Source organism: Sus scrofa, chromosome 12 (genome assembly GCF_054392235.1).
Source record: "Sus scrofa isolate SSC_HxYL_T2T_F1_AM1 chromosome 12, Sscrofa_HxYL_maternal_Yorkshire_Landrace_v2.0, whole genome shotgun sequence".
In the NCBI taxonomy this organism is placed as follows: Eukaryota; Metazoa; Chordata; class Mammalia; order Artiodactyla; family Suidae; genus Sus; species Sus scrofa.
Genome location: NC_139394.1, coordinates 58,500,540 through 58,527,536, shown reverse-complemented (window position 1 = coordinate 58,527,536; position 26,997 = coordinate 58,500,540). Strand labels below are relative to the sequence as shown.

Sequence of the window (26,997 nt, the reverse complement as noted above, 5' to 3'; positions counted from 1 at the left end):
GGGTGCAAGGAGGCTGCCATTTATAGGGGAGTTGACGTCAGCTTGGCTCATCAGTTACCAAGGAAACCAGCAGTTGGGGCGGGGGACAAGCTTGTTACTGATGAAGTCCTGTAATTAGGAGGATTGCATAGTCCTGTGAGTGAAGCCGGGCCTGGTCGAGCGGGGATGTCCAGAGAGCAAGAGGGCAGCCATCTTGAGGGGCCTGACCCTACACCAGCCACAGTGTATCCGGGGAATTGGGGATGGGGTCCATCCCTCTCAAACTACACGCCTGAGAACAGGAATGGGTGGTTTCCTAAGGGAAAGGTGAGGGGCTGGCGCCGGGAGGAGGAGAAACCAAAGCCAGGCGACATAGCACACCCGCAACAGAGCAGGGACATGCCTTCTGTGCTAACAGACAGGGGATCAGGGCCCATGGGCGCAGTCACAGAAGGGCCATTGTCTGCATGCAGGATGATTTGGGAATTTCTTCTTGGTTGTTTCACTTTTTCACTGAGACATGGGCCAAATCATCAGCTGAGGAGTCTGGAAATTTGGGGAGGCTGGGTCCTGCGCTGGATGCTGGGGCAGGAGGGATATCAGGGACAAAGCCCTTGTTCTCCAGCTGCTCCTGATCTGATGTGAAAATGCCAGGGCCCCGGGAACATAAAGGCCGCAGGTGGATAAGGTCCAATTACTCCTGTTCTGCCGGAGGAAGGGGTCACACAAGATGCCAGCCTGGCTGTATCTATTGTGGCCATGTTGGTGATGCTGATGAGCTGTGGGGGTGGTGTGGATTTTTCAGAAGTATGTGGGGAGGTCATTTTGGGGCAATAGAAAACCCTGAATAATAAATATCCGCTAAATAATTCAAGGAAGTCATCTTCCTTGAAAATTTAAATTTTAAACTAGTCATGAAAAATTGGTATAATTTTAATAGGCAGAGATAAACAGGATATTCTAAACTCAAACTAGCTTGATAAAATATGGGAGTACACTGGTTTATGTAACGGGTCATTCAGGAGTAGTGGCTTCAGGTCTGGATGGATCCAGGTACTGAAAACGTGCATCTGAAATTGCTCTCTTGATCTCTCAATACTTCTTTCTTTTTTCTTTTTTTTTTTTTTTTGCTTTTTTTTTTCTTTTTAGGGCCACCCTTGTGGCATATGGAAGTTCCCAGGCTAGGAATCGAATCAGAGCTGTGGTGTAGATGCTGGCCTTCACCACAGCCACAGCAACTTGGGATCTGAGCTGCATCTGCAACCTACACCACAGCTCACAGCAACGCCAGATCCTTAACCCACTGAGTGAGGCCAGGGATTGAACCTGGGTCCTCATGGATACTAGTCGGATTCGCTTCCCCTGTGCCATGACTGGAACTCCTCTCTTAATAGTTCATCTCTGCTTTCTTCTGTGTTGGCTCATTCTCAGGCAGACTCTTCCTAGCAGTAGCAGAGCTGGTTACTAGCAGCTCCGGGCTTCTAACTTGCCAGCTGAGCAACCCCAGTGCAAAGACCATGTCACTCTCTTATTGCTTCCGGCCAATGTCCTAACACTGACCCTCCCTGAACTGGGCTTGGTCACAGACTCTGAGGCTAGGGCTGAAATCAGTCCCATACAAACTACCTGGATTGAAGGTAGAGATGGGTGGATCCCCAAAGGAGGATCAGATGTGGGGAAAAAGAGACAAAGACAACACGTGTTCATACCCCACCTTTTCAGAAGGAGGACACCCTCTCGATACACCTGTCAGCGGATTGCTGACTTGAGGTTTTTCAAAATTCTCAGCCAAAGTTTCGAGGTCTTCTTAAATGGAGAGCCTTGCTCTGGTTCTCCAGGACCGTGTAATAAGCTGCAGGAATGTTAATGCCTTAAAGCCATTTTGGGGAGTTCCCATAGGGGCTCAGTGGTTGACAAACCCAACTAGGATCCATGAGGACAAGGGTTTGATCCTTGGCCTCGCTCAGTGGGTTAAGGATCCAGCGTTCCTGTGAGCTGTGTTGTAGGTCGCAGACGTGGCTCAGATCTGGCGTTGCTGTGGCTGTGGTGTAGGACGGCTGCTGTGGCTCCAATTTGAACCCTAGCCTAGGAACCTCCATATGCCGAGGGTGCTGCCCTAAAATGATAAAAGACAAAAAACAAAAAACCCAAACCATCTTATTCTATCCTGCGATGTTGCAGGACAGAAGTTTGGGCAGGCCTTCCTGGGGTGATCCTTCTGGGGGTTTTTTGTTGTTGTTTTTTTTTCTTTTTTGGCCACTCTGGAGCATATGGCGTTCCCAGGCCGGGGATCAAATCCAAGTCGATGTTGCAACCTGTGCCGCAGCTACAGCAACGCCAGATCCTGTAACCCACTGTGCCGGATTGGGGGTTGAACCTATGTCCTGGGGTTGCAGAGACGCCGTGGATCCCCCTGTGCCACAGCGGGAACGCCACCATCCTTCTGTTTTGTGTGGCATCGACTAAGATACTTGGTGGTATTCAGGGCAGGTGGGCTGCAATGCAAGGCTCAGAAAGACTGCATTTGTGTCTGGCACCTTGAGATGCAAGCCTGCAAGGCTGCACTCGGCAGAAAGAGGGAATGCCTGGCCCCAGGGAGTGGCTCCTTCCCCAGGGTTTCCTGAGCTCCCAGCCAGACCTCCACCTTGACCAAAGCCACGTCAGGTCCTCACCCGACCGCCCACCCCACTCATGCTCTCGGCCAACACGCGGCCATCCTCCCTGATGACACCAAGGACACAGGAAAGGAAGCCCTTTGGCAGCCTCTTCTCCCCACTAATCCGGTAACCCGTGTGGACTCCACCTGTCCTGCTCCCGCCTCCTGCCTCAGAGAAAAAGGCCTGCTCAGCCCTGTCCGTGGCCACCCCCGTCTCCTCGGGGACTGGCTCCCGTCAGGCTTCGCCTCTTTACTAATAGTGTACAGAGTTTAAGCACTTGGGGAAATTATAATCCTGACTGTCGCTTAATAACTGGCTGACCGTAGAGAGGTCATGCCTTTCTGAGCCTCAGGGTTGTCATCCCTAAAATGGAGCTATAGCGTATCTGGGGCTGGTGAGGGTATCCAACTTTCACAAGTGAGGTGCTTAGTACACCTTCCGGCCCGTAGGAAGCCCCCAGGAAAGCAGCGGTCCTTCCTCCCCACACCCTGGAGGAGGAGGCCTCACCTCCTATTTTGCCGAGAAGAGAGAAACTTCGAGTGGAAACCCCTTGGAGCCCACAGCTGCCTCCTAACCCAGAAATGTGCTACTTCCAGGCCTGGCCTGTCCGCCTCTACTCCGCTGCCGAGGGCTTCCCCTCCTCCCATCCCAGGAGATCCCTCCCCGCTCCCTGGCTCTCCCCCCACCGGACACGGCCCGGCCCCCGAGTCACCCCTCCGGTGCCTCCCTGTCCACGTACTTTCCCCTGCGAGCTGTTGATGGGTGAAAACCCTTCCGTTCTTCAGGAAAAGAAACACTACGGCACAAATGATCCTGTCTCTGAAACAGAAACAGACGCACAGGCATAGACACAGACCTGTGGTTGCCAAGGGGGAGAGGGAGGGAATGGGACGGACCAGGAGGTGGGGGTCAGTCCATGCAAACTACTCCATCCAGAATGGAGAAGCAACGGAGGTCCCATCGTGGCGCAGCGGAAACGAATCTGACCAGCACCCGTGAGGATGCAGGTTCAGTCTCTGGCCTGGCTCAGTGGGTTAAGAATCCAGGGTTGCTGTGGCTGTGGTGTAGGCCAGGGGCTACCGCTCCGATTCGACCCCTCGCGTGGGAACCTCCATATGCCACGGGCGCGGCCCTAAAAAGACACACACACACACACACACACACACACACACACACACACACACACACAAATAGAATGGATAAGCAAGGAGGTCCTACTGTAAGCGCAGGGAACAATATCCAGTCCCTTGGGATAGACCACGAAGGAGGACAATATAAGAAAGAAAATGTGTTTACATGTATGACTGGGTCGCCGTGCTGTGCAGTGGAGTTTGGCACCGCATAGTCAATCGACTATACTTTAATTTCAAAAAAAAAAAAAAAAAAAAAAAGGAAGAAAGGAAAAAGAAACAGGACTCCTCCACCTACCCTGCCTCTTTTCTGGCTCCTGAAGGAACATCTTGCAGAGCTGTGTCATCACGGGCGTGTCCCCGGCCTTCCCTGAGAGCTTTGACTGCTGGAAGGACCAGTTTCTGAGACCAGCTCCGGTCTCGGGAGGATCTTCCAGTCCCACAACCTCAGTGTTCCTGGGTGTTGCCCCCCGGCCTGGGCACCACGGCCCACGGAGCCCACCAGGATGGAGGCCAGATCAGGGGCCAGGAAGGCCTCCGTTCCTCAGGGGCATCACGGAGGGCGCAGTGCGCAGCCCTGGCGCCCCCTCGTCCCTTTTCAGGGCCTGCCGAAGTTGCTGGCACCTTCTGCGGCTGGCCCCTCATGTCACTAACGCAGACCCCCAGGCTGTGTCTCGACTGGGGCCACCACCTACCCTGGCGGAGAGTGTGGCCAGAGCTCCGGGTGCCCATTTCTCCGGGGGTGAAGGTGAAACCCTGGGGATGTGGGTGGTAGTGAACGAGAAAGTTCTGAAGGAGGCCTGCGGCTTGGGGGTGGGTGGTCAGGACGGAGAGCGGGCCGTGTGCCGGCTGGGCTGGCGGAAGATGAAGCCGCGACTTCACTCAGGTCATAAATTCGATGCCTGTGAACATTTATTTGCTTGGCTTGGTGGTTTGGGTGACGGGGCAGAGTAGAGGGAGAGCCTTTGGTTGAACTGGCCGTCACGAGGACACTTTAATCAAATAGACCAATATTTCATCCCGATGAAAAACAATTATGAGAGTTTGCGGTGTATAACAGAAGGTAATTTTGTTCGGCATTTTAAAAGAGCTGATTGGGTAACCTCCTCACGAAATGCGGATTAACGCTGTTCTGACAAGGTGCTGAGTGAACTGTCTCCTGTGGCCACGGAATCAGAACCAGGACCCCAAGTACTCACTCCATATTCACAAGAGAAAAACCAATAAGTGGCCCCCACCGGCACCCCCATCCCGAGGGCTTCCTGAGAGTTTGTGGAGCTGGCCCTGCCCTAACCTGTCCCCCTGGGTTTCCCAAACATCACAGCTGTCCTTCCCCCCAGTTTCTCTGCTCCCTTCCCCTCCGGGAGCAGGGAGAACCATCTGTCTCGCCCTAACCTCCGGCCAAGGTCTAGTCACTAACTCATAAAGATGTTGACGGGGGAATTTGCCTTGTGGCTCAGCGGGTTAAGGAACTGGTGTTGTCACTGCAGTGGCTCAGGTCACTGCTGGGGTGTGGCTTTGATCCCTGGTCCAGGAACTTCCACAGGACCGGGGCGGCGGTGGGGATTGGGGGGGGGGGAAGCTGCGCTGAACCTGGAGACTGGACCTCGCTGCCTGGGCTGATGCACGGGCTGCTGCGTGGTGTCCTTTGGGGCAGGACGGGAAGGATCCCTCCAGCTTCGAAGCACTGAGTCAGCACTGGAGTCCAGACAAGCCTGTCCGGCTGGGGGCATTTTCTCACCTGGGTGCCTAACCTCTGCCCCGGTTAGGTTCCAGGCAAGTGGAAGTTTCGGGAACAATCATCCTGCCGGGAAAGGCTGACTCTCGGTGGAGTCAGAGCATCTCATTTTCACTCTCTTTTCTCAGTTATTCATCCCTCAGTGCCCCCTCCCTCCCAAGCCAGCGTTTTTCACCTTTCCTTTCCTATTAAGCCAGTTTAACCCCCCCCTTCCATAATCACTTTGAGAAGTGTCTGTCAGGACGTTTTTTGACAGCAAAGAACAGAAAACCCAACGCCATCTGGCTCAAGCAAGGAAACCAACTTGCTAGACTGTGGCACTCGAAGCACAGGCTTGGGTTGGGTCCAGTGAGAGGCAGAGGCTCAAACAAAGTAGACTCTACCCGCCTGTCAGTTCTGCTCCTTGTCTTTGTGGTGACAAGACCACTCAGTGTCCCATCTTCTCCGCAACCCAGAGAAAACATCCAACTTCTTGCTTCGGCTTCTAGCAATGTCTTAACCCGGCCCAGGTCCCCGGCCTGTCCTTGAAGCAATCCCAGCCAGGACTAGACAGGGAAGTCTGGGGCCAGCCCCCCCCCGCCCAGTTCCACAGGGACTGAGAATGGGACAGGGAGGGCTGCCCACGGCCGGGCAGGTGGACCGCAGGAAGGGAGAGCAATACACGTCCACTGCGAGTCACCACATCTGAAACAGCCTGGGGCAGGGAGCGCTGGGCTCAAAGAAAATGGATGACCAATGGGCTGGTGACTCATCGGTGGCTTTGGAGTTGTCTGTCCTGTTCTAATGCCCCAGCGGCAGGCTCCTAAGGGCCAGGGGTTGAGTATGGATTGTTGCTGAGGTCTTGTCCGGAGACCAGTCCAGACCCGGCTTCCCCAGGGGTGGGGTGGGGGGGCCTCTTCTTCAATCCTGGATTCTAGCGTCCATGGCTCCTGGGTCCTGGCTGTAGACAAGCTCTGCTCTGCTTCCTTCCTGCCTACGACTGAGCCATGAGGCCACACCATTTCCAGACACCCTGGTCTTTTCTAGAAGCCTGAAAGGCCTGTGGCTTCCCTGCTTGGTTCCCTCAGAGCAGACCACCTGAACACAGAGGTTCCTGGGGGGCTGTTGAGCCCAGTTCACCTCCCCCTACCTAGGTCATCTCTAGGGCTCACCCCTCTCTGAAGCCCTCCCTGGCAATGCTAGGATCGAACGTTCCAGGGATGACGGTATTCAGACCACCCAGGCCTAAAGGACCGCATGCGAGGAAATGGAAGAAAGCACGCGTTTATTCCAGCCCCACCCTCCCAGGACCCAACGCCAGGTGCACCGTGTCCACGACACACGGTGTCCAGAAGATGCCGGTGAACAGAGCCCTACAACCACCGCAGGGGGTGGGGGGCAGGCCCCAAGGAGCAGCGCAGACAGAAGGTGCCCGAGAGCCCCAGGCCATGGTGGAAGCAGCAGCAGCTGCGGGAGGTCCCTGCTTGGGCCGTCACTGGTCCCCCACCCCAGAGCCACCTAAAGGCAAGGACAGCCCTGAATGCGGCTCCAGGCACAGGCCAGCCTGGCGGAGGCTGTGTGAACACATCCGAGGGGGGCCCTAACGGCCAGGCCAGTGCTCTCTGGGCCTCGAGCTGCCCGGGTCCCAGAAACAGCAGGTGGACGAGGTGGAGGGGACCCGTGTCAGCCGGCAGCGCGGCTCTGGGAGAGTGACTGGGAAAACAGTCCCACACAAGTGAAAGAGAAAGGCCGGGAGAGGCCGTGGGGCGGAGAGGAGGCTGAGGCTTAATCATTTCGCTCCTCTTCCCCCACCTGCTGTGTCAGCTCCGGGGAGGGTGGTCCTGAGTTCTCCGGGCTTGGGGGGGGGGGCGGTGGGGGAGGAAAGTAGGGAAAGAAACAGGACTCTCCTTTACCAGCTCCTCGCCCAGTCACGTCACATGGGCTCCTTAGAGCCCCAGGCCCAGGAACGAGGCTGAGATGGGGGTGGGAAGGGACCCCCTTCCTCCTCTCGCTCTGGCGGGGGCACTGTCCCAGCTCGCCCGCACTAATCCACCTGCAGCTAACCCCAGGTCAGCCCTCTCCGGAGGCTGTGATTCAATCACAGGCCGGCAACTAGCTTAGGCCCCTCAGGGGCTGGGAGGGAGGGAAGACGCAGGGGGCAGGAGTTACAGCCACACAGTCAGGACCAGGGCCAGCACCGCAGAGCCTGCCCTCAACCCTGCCACCTGAGGACAGAGAAAATCTGAAGAGAGATGCTTAGAAATGTACATAACGTAAAAAATATTGTGTGAATGTGTACATCAGGGATTCTTTTTAAAATTATTTTCTTTTTTTGTCTTTTTTTTTGGGGGGGGGGCTGTACCTGCGGCATATGGAAGTTCCCAGGCTAGGGGCCGAATAGGAGCTGCAGCTGCCGGCCTACACCACAGCCACAGCAATGCCGGATCCCTGACCCACTGAGGGAGGCCAGGGATGGAACCCACGTCTTCATGGATGCGAGTCGGTTCATTAACCATTGAGCCACAACGGGAACTCCTTTTTAAAAAATTCTTTATCACCTTCGAATGGGTTAAAAGTGTTTTTAAAGGAGTTCCCATCGTGGCGCAGTGGTTAACGAATCCGACTAGGTACCATGAGGTTGCGGGTTTAATCCCTGGCCTTGCTCAGTGGGTTAAAGGATCCGGCGTTTCCGTGAGCTGTGGTGTAGGTTGAAGACGCGGCTCGGATCCCATGTTGCTGTGGCTCTGGCGTAGGCCGGTAGCTACAGCTCAGATTCGACCCCTAGCCTGGGAACCTCCACATGCCGCAGGAGCGGCCCAAGAAATAGCAAAAAAAAAAAAAAAAAAAAAAAAAAAAGTGTTTTTAAAATTGCACCATATTCCCCACTATAGCTGCACCACCTCAAGGAAGCAGGACCTACAAGTGCTGGGTCTTAGATTTCTTTCTCGTTCTTTCTCTACCTTCAGGAAGGAGGGGAAGCCCACTAAGCTTGCAGATTCCATGAGTCAGACAAATCAACCTCCAGGAGCGCCTGTCACCCTAACATCAGCTCCTCCGGAGTCCTGCGCTCTGATGCCTGCGGACAGGTACATAAGGGGTGCTCAGAAAATCTTGGTGTGAGAATGCAGGAGGGAAACCCTGGAGAGAAGGGACAAAGGGACAGTCGTTCTTTAGCTCCAGCAGGAAGTCAGCAGTTGCCCCTCTGAGGGGCTTTTGATTTCAGAGAAGAGGGAAATTTGGTAGACATTTTCAAAGTGCGGTATCTCTTGATTTTTAAATGCTGGCTCAAAACCAAAACAAAACTACTCCATCAGCCCAATGAAACAAGTCTCGAGGCTAGTTTCTAGCCTGGTTTTTATGAAATCTTAGCAATTCTGGGATTTTAGGGATTCTAGGACCATTTAGTTCCATAACACAGAAACTTTAGTGTGCATATAGGCTCTGAAGGAACTTGTTAAAATCTGGATTCTGATTCAATACGTCTGTGCCTCAGATCCTGCATTTCTAACAAGCTCCTAGGTGATGACCCACCAGTCACATTGCGTGGTAAGGATTAAGTTCATTCTTCCACTGAGGAATTCCCTTTGATTATTCTATCTGTGCTCAAAGATGTCTCCGGTTCTGCTTGCACCCCTCCAGGGACGGGAGGCTTACTACCTCGAGTGGCAGCCTGGGTGGCTGCAGCTGCTGCTAACTGCTGTCAGGTCTGCAGCAATGGCGATGGACGCCCAGAGTTGAACATGCCAAGGCCGAGGCTCTGGACCATCAGAGTTCCACCAGAGAAACCTCACCTGGGGACACAGCAGATTGAGAGGGGTGGACACTCATTGCAAAGACCTAATCAGGGAGGATTTTCTGTTGACTTGCCCGCTCAGCAGCCCCAGTTGAACAGAGAATACTGCGATTCCTCGGCACTGTGCTCAGGAGTGGTTTGGTGCGGTTTATTTCCATTCCTCTCCCCAAAGCTTTGAAGCAAGCTTTTCTTTGCACTTGGGCAAGTGACGTGGTTATGCCACAGGAGAAGGAACCAGTTTCTGACTGGTGCAGGATGTGGAACGAAAGGACGCTTGAGGCCAAACAGAAGCCCTGGAATCCTCAGGCCACGGGACCACCCCTGCTTTGGTGGAGCAGGAGGCGCTGGAAAGTGGAGAACCCCCTGCCCAGCATCTCCTGATGGACCTCAGGGTCACTGGGGCTGGAGGCCACACGCTCAGCACCCCAGATCCCAAGGCCAACCACGCTGGTGCCCAGCTGTCAGGGCTGGGGCTGTGTGGAAAGCATCTAGGCTGCTCTTCATTCCACCACGGAGGGGAAGCCCAGCCCAGAGAGCGCACGAGACTTTCCCAAGGTCTCACAGCCGGCTTGCGAGCAGCTCTTGCAAAGGTCCAGTATCCTTTGAGGCAGCTGGACAGAAGCCACTGGTACTAGCCAGACTTTTGGTCATCTACAGCAGCAACTTTCCGGAAAAGGACCTTCTGGAATAATCCTAAGGGAAAGAGGAGTGAAAGCGTGGGAAAGGGTCATAGGGCCTCACGGTGTATGGAGGAAACATGGATCAGAGTTTCTTGAAGGCGGGCAGAGGGCAGGTTTCTGCTGCAACAGAACTCCAGCGGCAGCAATCCCTCGCCACCTCTCGTGAGAGCAGCTCCCTAGAGTTGTCGCTCGTGCAGTGCACAGCCTGCAGGGCCTGCAGGGGGTGCTGCTTAATGCAGTAGGCAGAGCAGGTCAGAGGAAACGTTGCAGGTCATGTTTAAAGGCTTTCCCAGGTCTCAATTCCTGGACCACCCCAGACCTACAGAACCAGAATCCTTGCAGCTGGTGCTGCGCTCCCAGGGAAATCCTCGGGTTTGGGAACCAGCCCCAGTTCACTAAATCAGAGGGGACCGGCCGCCTGGCTTGAATGGGAAGTTCTGCAGGCAGGGCGAGAGCCTCAGGCTGGGGAAGAGGCGCCCGGTCCCCAGCAAGAATGTGTGGCGCCTCCGGGGTCTGCAGGCGGATGAGCAGCTGAGGGTGGCAGCCCAGGGGGCCAGTACCTGTCCCAGGCCAGGTCTCATTTCCCGGAAAACTGGCCGGGCCTCGCCTTCTCCAGCTTCTGGCGCCGCTCGGGGGGAATCTCCTGCAGGCTGATGCCGTGGTTGCTGGCCCTGTGGGGAGGGACAGCGGCCTCACAGAGGGAGAACGGGCGGTAGGAGGGCAAGGCCGGGTCCTCTGGCTTTGGAGGGTCAAGTGCAGGGCGGAGGCGGGGAGAGGGGATGGACGGACCACCTCAGGCTCGGTCTGAGGTTGCGGGAGCCTCACCCCGGTTGCAGGTCAGGCGGTTTGGGGATGGGCTTGTTGAAGCCGCGTCTGCCCACCAGCCAGTACGTGTCCTCGGCGCCCTTGCCCTGGGGAGACACGGGGGAGGACCTGAGGGGCGGGCGTGATGGTGGGGGCGGATCTCGAGGTCTACGTGGACCCGGACAGAAAGACCCGCGGTGGGGCGCAGCGAGCTGTGGCTTCCAGCCCCGCCTCACCTTCAGCTCGGTGCGGCCCCGCACCTCCGTCTGGAAGCCCTGGTCTAGGGCGCAGAGGATCCGCACGGTGCTCATGTTCACGTGGATGCGGTAAGCTGCGACGGCAGGGGCCCCGGTGAGCCGGGGCCGCCCCTCCCGGCCCTCTCCCACCCTCCGGCCCCATCGCACTCACGCAGCCCTGTGGACTCCATGCGCGAGGCCGTGTTGACCGTGTCCCCGAACAGGCAGTACCGCGGCATGGTGAGGCCCACCACGCCCGCCACGCACGGGCCTGCGAAGACGCGCGGGGTTGGCCGGCGGGCTGAGCCCGGGCTGAAGCTGGCCTGCTGGCGGCTGGCTGGGTGGCACCTAGGGCTCAGGGGGCTTTAGCACCCCGTAATCTCCACCCGCTCCCCAAAGAGACCCTCTCAAGCGTATACCCTCCCAGCTACCACGGAGTGCCTGGTGCGGAAAGGGGGCTTCCAGACAAGTCCCCCAGCCAGTCCCTGGGTTTGCCTCCCATCCGGGAAACCGGGAGCCCGGCCCTGCCCAGGGAGAGGAGCCGGAGAGGCCGCCAGGGCGAGGAGTTACCCGAGTGCAGGCCGATGCGGATGCGCACGGGCACCTCGGGCATGTGGCGCATGCGGAAGGAGCCCACGGCGCTGAGGATGTCCAGGGCCATGTTGGCGATCTCCGCCGCGTGCCGCTGCCCGTTGCGCTGGGGCAGCCCTGAGGCCACCATGTAGGCGTCCCCAATCGTCTCCACCTGGGGAGAGCCGTCAGTCCTGAGCGCCCCACCCAGGCCACTGTCCCCTGTCAGGAGGCCTAAACCGGGCTCTGAGCAGAGATCCTGGGGCACCTTCCAGCTGGCAGAAGAGATGAGGGCCAGGAGGCCTGGGAAAGAGGACTGTGCCAGGGGCCTGGGCCAAGAGGGCTGGCGGCTGGTGACGGGGGACGCTGAGGAAGGGCTTGCTCCCTACACGCCCCACCTTGTAGACATCATGGGAGCCGATGATGGCATCGAAAAGCGTGTAGAGGTCGTTGAGTAGGTCCACGACTTCGATGGGCTCACTCATGGCTGAGATGGTGGTGAAACCCACAATGTCACTGAAGTACAGTGTCACCTCCTCGAAATACTCAGGCTCCACAGGGGTCCCCATCTTCAGAGCCTCTGCCACAGACCTGGGGATGGCAGGGGGTGAGGTTCCCCGGAGGTCACCCCACCCGGTCTGGCTGGCCGCCTCCCCTCCCCGCATCGGCACCCACGGAGGCAGCATCTGTGTGAGCAGCCGGTCTGTCTTCTGCTTTTCCAGCTCCAGCTCCTCTGTGCGCTCCCCGATCAGGTCCTCCAGGTTGCTGGAGTACTGCTCCAGCATCCGCAGCATCGAGTCGATAATGTTCATCTTCCGGCCCTTGTTGATGCTCTTAAACTAGGAGGGGGAGGAAGCTGGCGGGGCTGCTGAGGACCCGGGCCGCCCTGCCCTCCTCAGGGGGCTCTGCTATGCCTGATCCCCTGCCTCCACCCCTTCCATCTCATGCTCAGCAGGCCCCCGCGCCCTGTGCTGGGCGCTGTGTTTCCCATGCTATTAGGAGGCATGTGGGATTTGGGGGTTCCTCGAGGTGAGCTGCTCTGTTAGTAAGTGACAAGGCCCTGGAACCAGCCCAGTCTGTGGACCCCCAGGTTGGGGGTTCGTCTGCCACACTAGGCCAAACGTATGATTTAAATTGGATTAAATATTTCTCCCACCCGGAGCTCCATCTCTCATTCCAGAGGTCTCCATGCCCCCATGCTAACCCTGCCCCCACCAAACCTTTGGTGCTCAGGCCACCCCTTAGGAAGCAGCCTGGAAGGTCAGAGAATCTGGCAGCCTGCCTTGCTGCAGCCCCCATCCCCACCCCAGGGTGCTGGCTTTTTGGGCAAGTGGCCCGCCCAGCCCTTGCCCGATCCCAGCCCCTGACCAGGTCGAAGGTGCGATCCATGGAGGGCCGAAGTTCCGGCTGCTCTGCCCAGCACTTTTTCATCAGCTGGATGCACTCTATGGGCGCCTGGTCCATGGACACCGAGGGCCGGCACAGCGGCGGGGGGCTCTGCACCCTCTTCACCACTTCTGGAGGCGTGAAAGGACCAAGCGAAGGGGTGTGCCAGAACAGAAGCCACCTCTGACTCTGCCCTGGTTGCTGAAGGTCAAGATGAGGGGACTGGCAGGGGGTCCTTTAAACAAGAGCTCAGCAGGTGGGGAAGTTAGTGTGGGAGGTGGCTGCTGCGAGCAACAAGAGGACCCTGAACCCTAGTGGCGGGGGAGGGGGGAACCCCATGGGGGTGGTAAGCGGTGACAGGCAAAGAGACTGCCATTTATTGCAGGTTAGAAAAAGTGCAGGTTAGCGTGACAAGTGGCTTGCTGAGTCCTACGGATAAGCAATATGAACTTGAAATAGATCCGACAGCTCCCTTTCTCCCTGCCCCTCCTCCTGCTGCCTCCCTGGGGTTCCTAAGAACTAGAGAGGAGCCCGCTTTGACCACTGGGAGAGCAGGTTGGGTCTAGGACAGAGGAAACCATTGAGGACGGGCACTGAAAAGCCACCCCTGCCATCCTGATGCTTCCTTCTCCACCGCCTAGACCCGTCAGAGCCCAGCTTTAAGGGAGGCCGGCACGGAGGGAGGCTGGGGATGGCTGGGCCCCGCCTAACAGCAGGATGTCTTTCTAACCCAACCAGCAGGCAAGGGGCAGCCTTACCCTCAGGCGGCAGCTCCAGCATGGCGTAGGGGGGGCTGCGGCACACCACCTCCTGCATGATGATGCTCAGGCTGAACACGTCACCGGCTAGTGTTCCCCGCCGCTCCAGGGCAGGGTCCCGAAGCAGCTCTGGGGCTGTCCATAGCTGGTCTGGGTCGGGGAAGGGGGCATGGACACGCGGAGGGCCATGGGGGCGCTGAGACCAAACTCCCAGCCTTACCAGAAAGCCCCAAGGAGGCGTGGACACGCGGAGGGCCCTTGGGTCGACGGGGACAGACACCCCCCCCCCCAGAAAGCCCAGGCTCGCACCCGCCCAACCCCCCAGCCTGAGTCCGGCCCTGCTTCCCCTAGTTATTTCCCCCCCCGCCCGGAGAAACTACCAGAAACCCAAAGCAGGTCTCGGAAAGCAGGACCCTCACAAATGGGCCCGGACCTTTAGGAAAAGCAGAGCCCGGAGAAGACTCAGACCCTTGGGCACAAGCCCCGCCCTCAGGCAAAGCCCCACTCGGAGGTGACCAGGCTGCAGGAGCAGGAGCTCCGCCCCTCAGGCACAAGCTTCACCCCCTAACAAGTCCCCCCACCCCGGCCACAGAGCCCACCCTCCTCGTTTGGGAGATCACGAGAACGTTTCCGCGGCAGGAGTCGTGTCCAGTGGCTGTGGGATGGAGAGAGTGCGAGGGAAGGACGAAAGGGGAGGCCCTTGATATAATGGGCACTCGAGGATGCTCGTTGGCACAGGAGGCGGCCGGGGAATCCTACCCTCGGCGCTGGGAGGCTCCGGTAACACCCTCTGTGCTTCCAGCAGTCGCCCGTGACCGTGGTCGGTGATTTTAAGCACGAACCTCCCGTCCACCACGCAGTTCCGTGATTTCAGCCGCCCGTGGGGCATGCCTCGATGGTGCAGATACCTTATTCCCTGGAAGGGCGGCGGAAGGGGCAGCCTCAGCCCACGAGGTTCCCCTGCCGGCTCCTCCCCCTGCCTCCCACCCGGGCCCCTCCCCCGCACGCACACCTTGATGAGGTCCAGCAGCAGAGAGGACTTGAACATCCAGTCCAGCTTTATGTCTCTCTGGGCGAGGAGGTCTTGGAGGGAGCCGCGGGCACAGTGCTCTGAGACCACGGCCAGCATGCCTTCCCCGGGGGCCGCCGCACCGCCTGTGCTTCCCGCCAGGAAGAGCCCCAGGTAGAGGGCCACGTTCTCGTGCCGGAGCTCCCGGATCTAAGGCAGGTAAAGTTCATAGGCGTTTTCCCTCCCGGGAGCAGTGTGGGGAGGAGGCTGCCATTCGGGTCTGGTTTCGGCTGGAAAGGGCTGTGGGGCACATGGGGGGGCTTCCTCCTACAGGTCACTTCCCTCTCTGGAAAAGCCAACATGTCCAAGGCCACCGTTCAGACACTGGATGTGGTTTACGTCCAAGTTATGAATGAAAAGACAGTCCTGTGCTGTTCATCAGGACCCAATCAGGTTCTTAGTTATTAACCACAAGACTCTGAACTTCCTGGGTCTTAAGGGAAAACGCACAATGAAGGAGAAGCTCCTGGTACCCCCACCCCTCTGATGTAACAGCCTCTTGGGGGAGAACCAGGGAGACACTGCACTGCTTTCAAAAATCACCAGACATCTCAAAAAACTAAAACTAGAACTACCGTATGGTCCAGCAATCCCACTCCTGGGCATCTATCTGAAGAAAACCATAATTCAAAAAGACACATGCGCCCCCATGTTCACTGCAGCACTATTTACAATGGCCAAGACATGAAAGCAACAGAGGAATGCATAAAGAGGAGGTGGTACGTATATACAATGGAATATTCCTCAGCCATAAAAAGGAATGAAATAATGACATTTGCAGCAACATGGTTGGACCTAGAAATTATCATACTAAGTGAAGTTTGTCAAACAGTGAAAGACAAACATATGATATCATTTATAAGTGGACTATAAAAAAATGATACAAATGAACATATTTGCAGAACAGAAACTGACTCACAGACTTTGAAAAACTTATGGTTACCAAAGGGTTGGAAGGGGAGGGATGAACTGGTGGTTTGGGGTTGGCGTGTGCACGCTGAGGTATATGGTTTATCAGCCAATGGAGACCTGCTATATAGCACAGGGAACTCTACCCAATAGTCTGTGATCATCCATGTGGGAAAAATTTCTGAAAGGAATGGCTGTGTGTACATATGTTTGACTGAATCACTTTGTTGTACAGCAGAAATTATCACAACCTTGTAAATCAACTACACTAATAAAACATTTTAAAAAATGAAAAAAAAAATCACCAGAAATGGGAGTTCTCGCGTGGCCTTCAGTTGGTTAGGGATCTCGCACTGTCACTGCAGTGGTCCAGATGACTGCTGTGGCGTGCGTTCGATCCCTGGCCCAGGAATTTCCACATGCCGAAAGCACAGCCAAAAAACCGATCACCAGAAGTGGCTTGTGCCCATGACTCAGCCCAGGGTTGCCTTGCTGGGTTACATCATTGTGTCAGACACGTCTGAGATCCCCACACTCCCTAAGTTAGGGAAGAAGGACTGAGCAGTCAAGCTGTGGCCCCAGGGGAACCATCAAGGAGGCCACACCCACTGGGCAGGACAGAGGCCCTCACAGTCTGGGAAAACAGCAACCAGCAGGTGACTGGTGCACTTCCTAGCTTTTCTTTGGTCCAGTAAAGCGTTTCTTTTCATCCTGAATGCCAGCTACTAGTGGTGATGGAGTCTGTTAACCCGCACTGGTAGTCCGCTTAAGTCATTCTGCCACCGTGACCAAGAGCTTCTGTGGAGGCATCAGGGAAGGAGGCCGAGCCAAGGCAGTGGGGTGTCAGGCATAAGGGAGGCACTAAGTTTGGAAGGACCAGTATAAGCCAGTTTATAGCCTCCCTGCCAAGTCTCCACCACACTCAGTAGGCATCAACTAGACCATTCTGTGCAAGTAGCTTGACAGAACCAGAAACCCATTTATTTTCTATCATTCACTCAACAAACACTCACTGGGTGTCTCTAATGTTCTCGACACTGTGCTGGGTGCTGGAAATACAATGGAGGGAGCAGGGGGAAGCTCTCACTCAGCTTACAGTCCAGGGAGGCAGGCAGATGAGAAATAAGCAAGCATACACGACAATTGCGAATTATGATCCCCCTCAAAGGAAAGAACTAGTGTTATAAGAGGGGCTGATGGGAAACCTGCTTTAGAGGAGAGGGGACCCTTCCCTGCGAGCTCTGGTCTCCCCCACGATGGGCCCGACCTCTGCTCTCAGCTGCAAAGAGGAGGCAAGGACGGAGGAGACGACGGCCACCCACAGCCCGCTCTCACCTTGGAGAAGGCCATCTTGGTGGCTGGGCGGATAGCTATGTGCTGATCCCCCGGGAATTTCTTCAGCCAAACCCAGTCTCCCTAGAGCAGAGATGGGAGCAGTGAACTCAGCTTAAACCCTGTGATGTGGGGAGCCCTTCATGACCTGACCCAGAGGAGCGCTTAATCTTATTCCCTCTTCATCAGCTGAGCTCTCTCTCAGCTCTTGAATCCATTCTCATTATCGCCCATCCATCCCACCACCTTCAGATTTGCAGACCCCATAGTTAATGTCCTCATGCCCTTTTGGGACTTTCTTTTTCCCTCTAAGGCTTGCTGTCCCGGAGTCTGATCTGATTTGGGGAGAAACGCTGGACGAGCCTAGATAGAATCCCCCGTCCTGAACAAGACAGTCCTGGAAAAGCCCTTTTTGTGACCGTGAGGTCACATCCCTCTGCCCCAACCTTCGGGTGCCCTCTGGTAACCTGAGGGATTGGTCCCTGAGGGGGAGGCAGGGGATGGCATCAGTGGCCACACCAGGCCACATGCCGGCCCCATCACGCTCCCTACCAGTCAGGCCTCCAGTCTTCAGGCCTGTGACTGGCCTTTGAAGAGCCTTCTCCTGATCATGGCTAAGGGAAAACCCCCCAGCGGGAAGGATGCCCAGATGCTTCCCTTTGAGCAATCCATGAACTCTCCCTAGTTCCCGTTCTGCGCTCCTATCCCCATTTCCTGGCATCTGCAGGATGTGACTTGACTCCAGGAAGAGAACTCAGCCGCCTGGGAGTCCGGCTCACCTCGTAGAGGCCGATGTTGGTGCTATCCGGGTACTGGCTGTGGAGGCTGCGAACGTCTGACATGCTGCGGCCCGCCAGACTTGTTCGACTGCCCTGGGCTACCTGGAGGGCAGAGGTCAGTGCATGGGGTTAAAATATACTGTGAGGTCCGAGTCCTGTTGAGGTCAGGCTGAATTCTGGGGATTAAGGGGGCAAGGGACAAAATCCTAATTAGGGAAGGTGATAATGGCATTACTTCCCGAGTACATAACACTTTACAGCTTTCAAAACAAGCATATTCATCTTGTTGGAGGGAGACACGTCCCAGAAAACGGTCAGGAAGGAGCTGTTACCCCCGCTGCACACATGGGGGCGCTGCTCCCCAGAACTCAGACCTGGGACAGAGCTCGGGCAGAAACCAAGCCTTCCCAGGTGGGGGCTGGGGAGAGGACTGGCCCAGGCAGGGGACAAAATACATAGGGGAAGACAGCTGGATCCTGGCTCCCTGCCTCCCCCACCTTTCGAGAACTGCCCCCCTGTGGGTGGAGGAAAGTGATGTCGTCCAGAGTCAGGATGATCTTGTTGGGGCCGGAGACCATTTGGATGTGAAGAAGCCGGTACCTGGAACGGCAAGGAGGTCATCTTCACAAAGGGGGCCAAGGTCCAGGAGAGGAAGCCAGGGGCGACAATGCTGGCTCAGGGGAGGGCAGCCACCGCCAAACCAGACATCCGCTGAGGCTCTGCCAAGCCCTCCACGACTCCTTCCTTCTCCCGATCTCCAAAAAACCCCTCCCTTCTGCTCTTGAGTGGGCCCGGCCTGCCGTCTCTGCTGCACGGTTGCATTTCTGGCAGGCGGAGAGCCAAGCTCATCTCCTGCTTACCTCACTCCCTTACTCACCTAAAATAATGAGCCAGGAAGGCCCCTGCCAGCCCCATCCCAACCACCAGGAGGAAGCCGATAAAGACGAGGCGGGGCTCCACTCCTGGAAGGGCAGTGAGAGGAAGGACGCTGAGGACTGTGGCGGAGGGGAGGCACCCTCTCCTGGGAGGTATGCGATCCTGGCAAATCCTGGAGTCTCCAGGAAAGGGGGATGGGAGTCCGGAACAGGATCTAGGGAAAGGTCATGGGTCCTGCAAAGGGGGAGGGCCTGGGAATGCTAGAAAAGTTCCAAGAGGGTTCTGGGGGGCTCTGCAAGAGAGGGGTCCTGCATAAGCCAGGGGGCTCTGAGCACGATCTGGAAGGGCCTCCCACGGGATTTACAGGATGAGAGTTCACTCTCTAGCACTGCTTTGTGGAGGGTCTATGGTCACTGTCCCAGTGGGGGTTGGGGTGCTTGTCCTCACCTCCATTGCAGATGATGTCTGGGTCGAACCAACATGAGGGGTCGGGTCCAGGCCCCCGTCCCCCTCTAGGAAAATGCACTGGGGTTCCAGCGGAGCGGAAGAAGCCCTGGGTGGGGTCCAGCACATATGTAGCAAACAGTCGGTCCCCTGCCGCATTCGTGTCCAGTAGCACGAATGAGGGCTCCTCGGCTCCTCCCAGGGTCCCACAGAAGCCGGTGACCTGGGCATCCCGGACATGGCGGGCCACAGCTGCTCCAGACACCCAGCCGCCACCTGCGGCCGCCCGGGCTCGCGCCACGCCCCCGGCCAACAAGAAGACCGAGTCGTAAATGGTGCCGAAGAGTGGGGATACCTGAGAAAAAAGGGAAGGGGGCTCAGAGTTGGGGGTCACAGCCCATAAACAGAGAGGGACCTACTGTCCCGGCCTATCCTCTCACTGGGCCCTTCAAGCCCTCTGTGTACTGACCACTAGCACCTCCAAGCTAGTGGTTCCATACTCCTCTCCATTGGCTGCCTCTTCCTCTCTCCCCATTGGCTCTCTCGTCCTTTCTCCCCATTGGGTCCCTCTTCCTCTCTCCCCATTGGCTCTCTCTCCCTTCCTCCCCATTGGCTCGCTCTTCCTCTCTCTTTAATTGGCTATCCTATTCCGTTTTGCCATTGCTTCCCTCTTGTTTTGGGGTTTTGTTTGTTTGTTTGTTTGTTTGTTTGGTGGTGGTGGTTTTAGTTTTTTTGGCTGCAAGCTGGCATGTGGAAGTCTGGGCCAGAGGTTGAACTTGTGCCACAGCAGTGACCCATGCCAGAGCTGTGACCTGAGCCACAGCAGTGACCACGGTGGATCTTTAAACCACTGAGCCACCGGGGAACTCTTGCCCTTCCCTCTTTTCAGGACTCTTAGGCTCTTCTTATCATTGGTTACTTATAAATCCATCACCCACAGGTCCTCTCTTCCCTCTCCTTTTGTTTGCCCTGCATATATTTTTAGCATCACTACCTACCGTTCACCAAAAGCCTTCTTTCCTGGCTTTTGGTTGGCTTCTCGGCCTACGGCACAGCCACAGCAGTACCAAACCTGAGCCGCATCTGCAACCTAACCACAGCTCACGGCAACGCCAGATCGTTAACCCACTGAGCAAGGCCAGGGATGGAACCTGCATCCATGAGGATGCTAGTCAGATTCATTTCCACTGAGCCAGGATGGGAACTCCTCCATTTGTTTGTTTCTTTCTTTCTCTCTTTCTTTCGTCTTTTTAGGGCCATACCTGTGGCATATGGGAGTTCCCAGGCTAGAGGTCGAATTGGAGCTGTAGCTGCTGGCCTACACCACAGCCACAGCAACGCCGGATTCTTAACCCACTGAGCCAGGCCAGGGATCAAACCCGCAGCCTCATGAATTCTAGTCAGGTTCATTACCACTGAGCCACGACAGGAACTCCTGGATTCTATTTTCTATTTATGTTCCTTCTTTTTTTCCCCCTAAGCAACCATCTGATCTCATCAAACTTCTCTATTATTCCCAGTTCCCATCTCTCACAGTTCCAGGCACTGTGCAGAGCACTAGGGATCTACCAGGGTACAAGACCTGATCTCAAGTCCCTATCTCGAAGAATCTTTCATCTAGTGAGGGGAGACAACCTAGGATGTTGAGGCAGTGCTATAAGTGAGGGTAGGGGCAATTGAGGGAGCTGAGGAGACAGGAAAGAGGGCCCCCACCCAGGCTGGGGGAGGAGGAGGAAGCCACCAGAAGTGGCTGTCCCTCAGAGGATGAGTCAGAAATATCTGGGGGACCATAGGGACAGGTGAGAAGGAACAGTACACCCAGAAGCAGAGAGGCAAAAGAGAAGGCCATATCTGGAGAACCCAAAATAGCTCAGTCTAGTTGAAGTTCAAGAACTGCATCTACCCAGAGCGAGAGAAGCCACTGGGAGGTTTTGAAGAAGTATCACAGATCTGTGAAATTTCTGGAGTCAGATCTAACTGTTGAGTAGAGAAAGGTCTGGGGTAGGTAGGTGCTGAAGCAGGGATCACTTGGGAACTTTTGTTTGGGGATTTGGACCAGAGGTGCTGTGGCCTGAACCAAGGCAGTGAGAGTGAAATGGAGAAAGCAGATGGATTCAAATAAACTTTAGGAAGCAAAAGTGACAGGACTTGATGTCTGGATGTTGGGGGAAGGGTTAGAGGAATCAAGGGTGACTCTCAGGGTTCTCACTTGGGCATCGAGGTGAAAGGCTGTGCTACTTAATGAGAACTGAAGAGGATTTTTCCCCATCATTCCCCCCAGCTCTCCTTCTCCACCCACCGTCCATCCCATCCCATCCCAGTTCCTGACTCTTGTTCTCCTCTTAGTGGCGCTTCCCATCCTTTCTCCCTATTGTCTTCTGAAGATACTCTTGGTGGAGACTAAGGGCTTTTGTGGGGAAGACTTCAACCCTCCTGGACTCCCAGCCCTCTCCCATGTGCCCTCCTTTAAGTAGAGTCTTTGGTGCTTGATTTACTGCCCACTGACATCTAACTTCCCTTTTTTTTTTTTTTTTTTCTTTTTAGAGCTGCACCTGCAGCATATGGAGGTTCCCAGGCTAGGGGTCCAATGAGAGATACAGTTGCCGGCCTATACCACAGCCACAGCAAAGTGAGATCTGAGCTGTGTCTACGACCTACACCACAGCTCATAGCAACGCTGGATCCTTAAGCCACTGAGCAAGGCCAGGGATCGAATCCGCAACCTCATGGTTCCTTGTCAGATTCCATTTCCACTGTACCAGGATGGGAACTCCTAACTTTCCCTTTTATCTAAGTGGTTTCTCACCCCCGTCTTATCAGTGGGGTGGAGCTAGATGGTCTGAACTAGGATTCTGGGTTCTCAGGGAATCTTGGATATTAGCTAGTTGTTGGGAATAAGATGTGAATCTATGGTTATAGAAGCCCTTGGCTCCATCTAGGGACCTTTCTGCTTCTCATAAGATGTAAGGCTCTCAAAAAGTTAAGACTTCTAGGCAAAGCCCCAGAGGAAACACCTCTGACCAGGGCATGGAGGCTGAATCTGCATCCTTCCTCCTTCCTGCTCTCTTAAGAACCCCAGCTGTTTACTACAGACCGTCTGGCATGGTGGTGTCGGGAGTGGGTTTACTGTGAAGTAGGTGTTGCAGTGTGGAGTTTGTTAGAGTTTGCTCCTTGGAACTGACCTTGAGAGGTCTCATTGCCTACAGTCTGGAAGCAATGACAATACACTGAGATGTCCTGGAGCCTCACAACACCCAGGACGGGTGGAGCTGTGGGTTATTCTCTCCCTGCTGACATCGTCCTGGCTCCCATTGACTGCCTCTCCTCTCATTGCATCGGCTCCCTCCATTTCTCTTCCCATTGCCTCCAGCCTCCTCTCCCCTTTGGCTACTCTCTGCTCTCTTCCCCTCTTCTCTCCTCCCTGGTCCCTCTACCTGCTGCAGATTGAGGTCAGAGGGCAGCTCCTGATGCTCTTGGGCCCTGCGCAGGCTGTCCAGCACGCTGCTTCCCGGCGGACAGCGACGCGTGAGAGTGAGCACCGCATCGTGGGCCCTGCGAAGCTGGGAGCTATTGGCGAGCGCGGCCAGTGCTTCCGGGCCTGGAGACAAGGCGTAATGGAGCGTGTCGAAGGGCAGGAAGACCAGGGAACCATCGGCCAGGCCCAGCTCCTCTGCAGCCTCCAGTAGGCTGCGCTGCTCCTCGCCGCCCAGCAGGACCGAATGCATCACCATGATCACTGCTGCGGACACAGAGACTCCGCTCGGCGCTCCGTCCGCTGCCCGGGGGACAGCAGACCCCCCGCATCTTGCAGGGGCGCCTACCTCTGACTCTGGGCCCATCCTGGACCCTCCTCAGGGCTTCCCGGGCTCCAGACAGGTCCGAGGGCTCCATGGAGGTCACCAAGGCAACGGGCAGACCCCGGGCCCTGAGCGCCGTGGACAGTGAGCGTCCCGCCTCCACCCACAGGTCTTGGGGGGCGGTCACCAGCGCCACGTGCGCCCAGCGGAAGGCGCGCAGCAGGGCATAGAGGGCATCCGCCGCGGGCGTCACCGCCGGGGCCGTGGTTCCCGCCGCCCGCGTCCCAGGGCAGCCCCAGGGCACCAACGCAACCCCCGCCTCTTGGGCTAATAGCTCGGCCGGACGGCAGGCCGCGGGGTTCACCGGCCCCACGAGGCCCGAGACGCGGGTGAGCGCGGAAGACACCGCCCCCAGCGAGCCAGGCGTCCGGCACGGCTCGGGCAGCAGCGCGACCTCGAAGCGAGGGCCGCCCTCCAGGGCAGCGTCGCGGTTCAGGCGGGCGGCGGCCAGGCGGGCGGCCAGGTCTGGGCGGGCTCGGGCAAAGATGGGATCGCAGGCCCAGGGCCCCAGCACCCCTACTTTGAAGACGGCGGAGAGGGCAGAGCGTGGCAGGAGCAGCAGCAGCAGCAGCAGCAGGAGCCCCAGCCGAGGCAGGGTCCGGGGAAGGCCGGGCGGAGACGGAGCCCACCACGCGGGGGCGCAGAGCCGGGGGTCCCGAAGCCCACCTTCGAGGAGGGCGCAGGCTGTCATTGCGGGCCTCTGGGAGCATAAACGGAGCAGGAGGAGCGGATGTGACCCCCAGAGCTCTCTTAGGGCTCTCCGCAACCCCCAGCTTCTCAAATCAATTGACCCGCGGCTTGTCTCTGCTTCCACACCCCCCTCCGCGGGCTTGGACGACTGTATGGGGTCAGGGGCATGGCCCGGAAGCACCCCCCTGATCCACCCGCTTCGCTCTGCTTCCTTTGTCTGCCCTTCCCCCCTCTCAGAGCCGTCGGGGGTCAGTGGGGACACTCCCACACCCTTCCATGGTCTGTCTCCGGCAGAAGGGACCTGGAGTCCGTGTGGAGGGGGCTTTGCCACTCACCGGAAAGTCCGGGGCTCGGGCCCAGGGCCGGGGTGAGGGGTCACAGGGCCGATCCTTCTGACGCCCTCCCACAGGTCTCCTTTGCCAGGGCCTGGGGCGGGGGTGTGGGAACAGCAGGCCAGAGCCCTTAATCTCCCCAAGCTGATTAGGGTCTCTTAATCAGGCAGGGAGGGGCTGGTGGAGGATGGGGCTCCCTGGTGTGGCATCTGTCCTAGCTTGCAGCCAGCCAGGCAGCTTCTTTCCCCTCCGAGCGTCCCAAGCCCCCCATGGCAAGCCCCACATAAAAGCAGCTGCAGGTCTGCCTTTCAGGCTGCTGCCACACTGCCCTGATCAGCCCGGAAAGTGACAAGATTTGCCCAGGGACACCTGTGAGTGATCAATCCTGGGTCCCATTCGCTCCAATCTTGTTTCCAGTTCTGCCCACCAAGTCCAAGCCCGGTCCCTTGGCTGGCAAAGTCTACACCCAGAGACCAAACCTAAACCAGACTAATACTTGCCTTTCTTCTCTCACCTGCCCACACCTGATTCTCTGACCTCCACTGCTCCATGCCTTGATAACCATCCCTTTGGCCTTGGGAGGGCAGAACCTCAGGAAGTCATGGAAAGAGCTCTGACTCTGGGCAGATCTGAGTTCGAATTCTTCCTCTTTGGCTTTGTGACCTTGGGAAAGTTTCTTAATCTCTCTGAAGGTTATTGTGGAAATTACCTGTCACAATGAATATAATTGCCAGGATGACAAAAAAGGATAAGACAATTTTAAAAAAGAATGTAATGAGATATTTGCCTTAGTATATCAAAATTTATTACAAAGCTATAATAATTAATATGCTGTAATTAATTAAAACGTTGTGCAAGGATAAATAAATAGACCAATTGGACAGAATAGAGAGCACTGAAACAAACCCAGCAAAAATGGAAATTTGGTATATGAAGAAATGGACATTACCTATCAGTGGAGTAAGAATGAGCTATTCCACAAATGGAGCTGATGGGAGGGAGAGGGAGGAGACAGAATTTGATCCCTCTCTCACACTGTATGAAACAAATTCCAGGCTAAAGCCATAGATAACACAATTTAAAAACTTTAAATGAATCATTTTTCAATCATCACGACAAAAAATTCCATCAGACAAAAATCATCCGTGGATGCTAAAGCTAGGGAGAAATTTTGAGGAGCAGGATATTTGCATGTCTTAAGGTGTCTCCCTACGAACTGTTTGAGTTTGGAAAGGAGGAAAAAAAAAAAACAAACCAGTAATTATAGAGTGGCAAAATCAGACAACTCTTTGACCAGTGTTGGTTAACCAACGAGGGGCGGACAGACACTGTGTACCCGTAGACAGGAGAGTCTGAGAAAGACACGATGCTACATCTATGCACTGCCGCACAGAGGCGCAATATTCATCTACGCGGTGTTCCGGCTAAGAGGGCACGCCATCAATCTCATCACAAGGAAACTGCAGATAAACACAAATGAGAGGCATTCCTTCATGGCACAGCGGGTTAAGGACATGGCAGTTGTTACTGCAGTGGCTCGGGTCACTGCTGTGGCATGGGTTCAATCCCTGGCCCAGGGAACTCCCACATGCCTCAATTGCAGACAAAAGAAAAGGGCAGGGGTGGAGAAGAGACTGCATTCTTCGAAAGTGTCAATGTCATAAAAGACAAATAAGGATTTGAGGAAATGTTCTAGATGAAAGGAGGCTAAAAAGATGGGACAATTAAATGCAATACCTGCCTCTAGTTTGGATGGTGTACAGAGGGTTTTTAAAACTGCTATAAAGTTATAGGGTTCATTGGGTTATAAAAATGCTATAAAGTATGTCAACATCAAATTTGTCAAATGACAAAACGGAGATACGAATGGGAGATCTGATAAAGGTATTTTATCAATATAAATTTTGGACTGTACTGTAGTTCTGTTAGAGAGTATCCCTATTCGTAGGATATACACATTGAAATATGTACCTGAAAAGCACCATAATGTATGTAACTGCCCTCAAATAGTTCAGAAAAAATATATGTATATATTTTATATCATATATATTACAAATTGTATGTTATATAGTTATGTTTGGTAAGTACAAAGTATATATGTTACTTGTCCAATGGTAAATGTGATTAAATGTTAACACTATATGGATAAAGAGTACATGAATGTTCTTTGTACTATTTTAAATTTTACAGCATTTTGTAAATTTGAAATTATTTCCAAATATGAATTAATAAACTTTTAGATAAAAAGAAAATGTCTTTATTAATTCAGAGTAGGGAAGACTTTTTTTGGCCCCATCAATGGCATGTGGAAGTTCCCGCCCTGCAGCAGCAACCCAAGTGTCACCCAAGCATCACGGGAGAATTCCAGGAGAGAGTTTATTTATTTTTGTTTTGTTTTTTATGGCCTCACCTGTGGCACATGGAGGTTCCCAGGCTTGGGATCGAATTGGAGCTGCAGCTGCCAGCCTACACCTCAGCCACAGCAATGCCAGATCTGAGCTGCATCTGTGACCTACACCACAGCTCACAGCACCACAGGATCCTTAACCCACCGAGCGAGGTCAGGGATCAAACCCATATCCTGATGGATATTAGTTGGGCTCATTACCCCTGAGCCACAACAGGAACTTCCAGGAGAGACTTAAAACCCACGAAGTGTAAACCATAAGAGAAAATATTAATAAATTTGAAAATATTAAAATTAAAATTTCTGGCCAAAAAATCATATCACAAAGAGAAAACATGAGCCACTGACAAGAAAAAGATGTTTGCAACATTAATAAAGGGCTAGCTAGCATCGAAATACATATAATATGAAAAAGATAACTCAGTAGAAAAATGGACATAGGAAATAAACAGGCAAGTCCTAAGAAAGCCTAAGGAAAAACGCTCAACCACACTAATGATCAAAGAAATGCAAAATAAAACAAGATACCATTAAAATCCACCAGATTGCCAAAAATAAGAAAGTGTGACAATATCGTATGGATCTGAGGAAA

At 55.1% G+C, this 26,997-nt stretch overlaps 2 protein-coding genes and 1 long non-coding RNA gene across 7 annotated transcripts in view; 1 reads left to right on the top strand and 2 right to left on the bottom strand.

The window, feature by feature from the left end:
- Positions 1-9,398: 9,398 nt before the first annotated feature.
- GUCY2D (guanylate cyclase 2D, retinal) lies at positions 9,399-23,670 on the bottom strand. Of its 5 annotated transcripts, none has more exons than XR_014821811.1 (19): positions 22,941-23,670; positions 22,554-22,858; positions 19,123-19,474; positions 18,677-18,761; positions 18,297-18,399; positions 17,800-17,901; positions 17,024-17,104; positions 14,723-14,929; positions 14,470-14,626; positions 13,711-13,860; positions 12,935-13,153; positions 12,242-12,405; positions 11,965-12,157; positions 11,567-11,741; positions 11,169-11,344; positions 10,997-11,091; positions 10,782-10,867; positions 10,517-10,627; positions 9,399-9,969 (listed from the first exon to the last, which is right to left on the bottom strand). XR_014821811.1 is itself a non-coding variant. In XM_021067848.2 (19 exons), exons 1-18 carry the CDS (start codon positions 23,665-23,667, stop codon positions 10,534-10,536), a joined length of 3,324 nt encoding a protein of 1,107 aa, XP_020923507.2. In that variant the 5' UTR covers positions 23,668-23,670; the 3' UTR covers positions 9,399-9,969; positions 10,517-10,533. The 5 variants fall into 5 exon arrangements, 3 of the variants coding, with proteins under 3 accessions (XP_020923507.2, XP_084842176.1, XP_084842175.1); XR_014821809.1 differs by having other exon boundaries at positions 12,935-13,083; XM_021067848.2 differs by having other exon boundaries at positions 11,169-11,267; positions 12,935-13,083.
- Positions 18,714-26,250, top strand: LOC146398393 (uncharacterized). Its single transcript, XR_014821822.1, has 2 exons — positions 18,714-18,827; positions 19,322-26,250. It is a non-coding gene; the product is annotated as an uncharacterized LOC146398393 (long non-coding RNA).
- Positions 24,459-26,997, bottom strand: part of CNTROB (centrobin, centriole duplication and spindle assembly protein) — a 69,575-nt gene continuing 67,036 nt past the window's right edge. The window contains exon 19 of the mRNA XM_084986051.1: positions 24,459-24,707. Coding sequence (XP_084842177.1) covers positions 24,459-24,707 — 249 coding nt within the window. The remainder of the gene's footprint in view (positions 24,708-26,997) is intronic.

Excerpts from the sequence above, each read along its gene's own strand:
- GUCY2D (XM_021067848.2), bottom strand. The coding sequence starts at position 23,667 with ATGACAGCCTGCGCCCTCCTCGAAGGTGGGCTTCGGGACCCCCGGCTC. Across the intron at positions 11,742-11,964 it reads GCTCCCATGATGTCTACAAG|GTGGAGACGATTGGGGACGC; the intron begins GTGGGGCGTGTA and ends GGCTCTCCCCAG. Across the intron at positions 11,268-11,566 it reads CCGCATCGGCCTGCACTCGG|GCCCGTGCGTGGCGGGCGTG; the intron begins GTAACTCCTCGC and ends GCGTCTTCGCAG.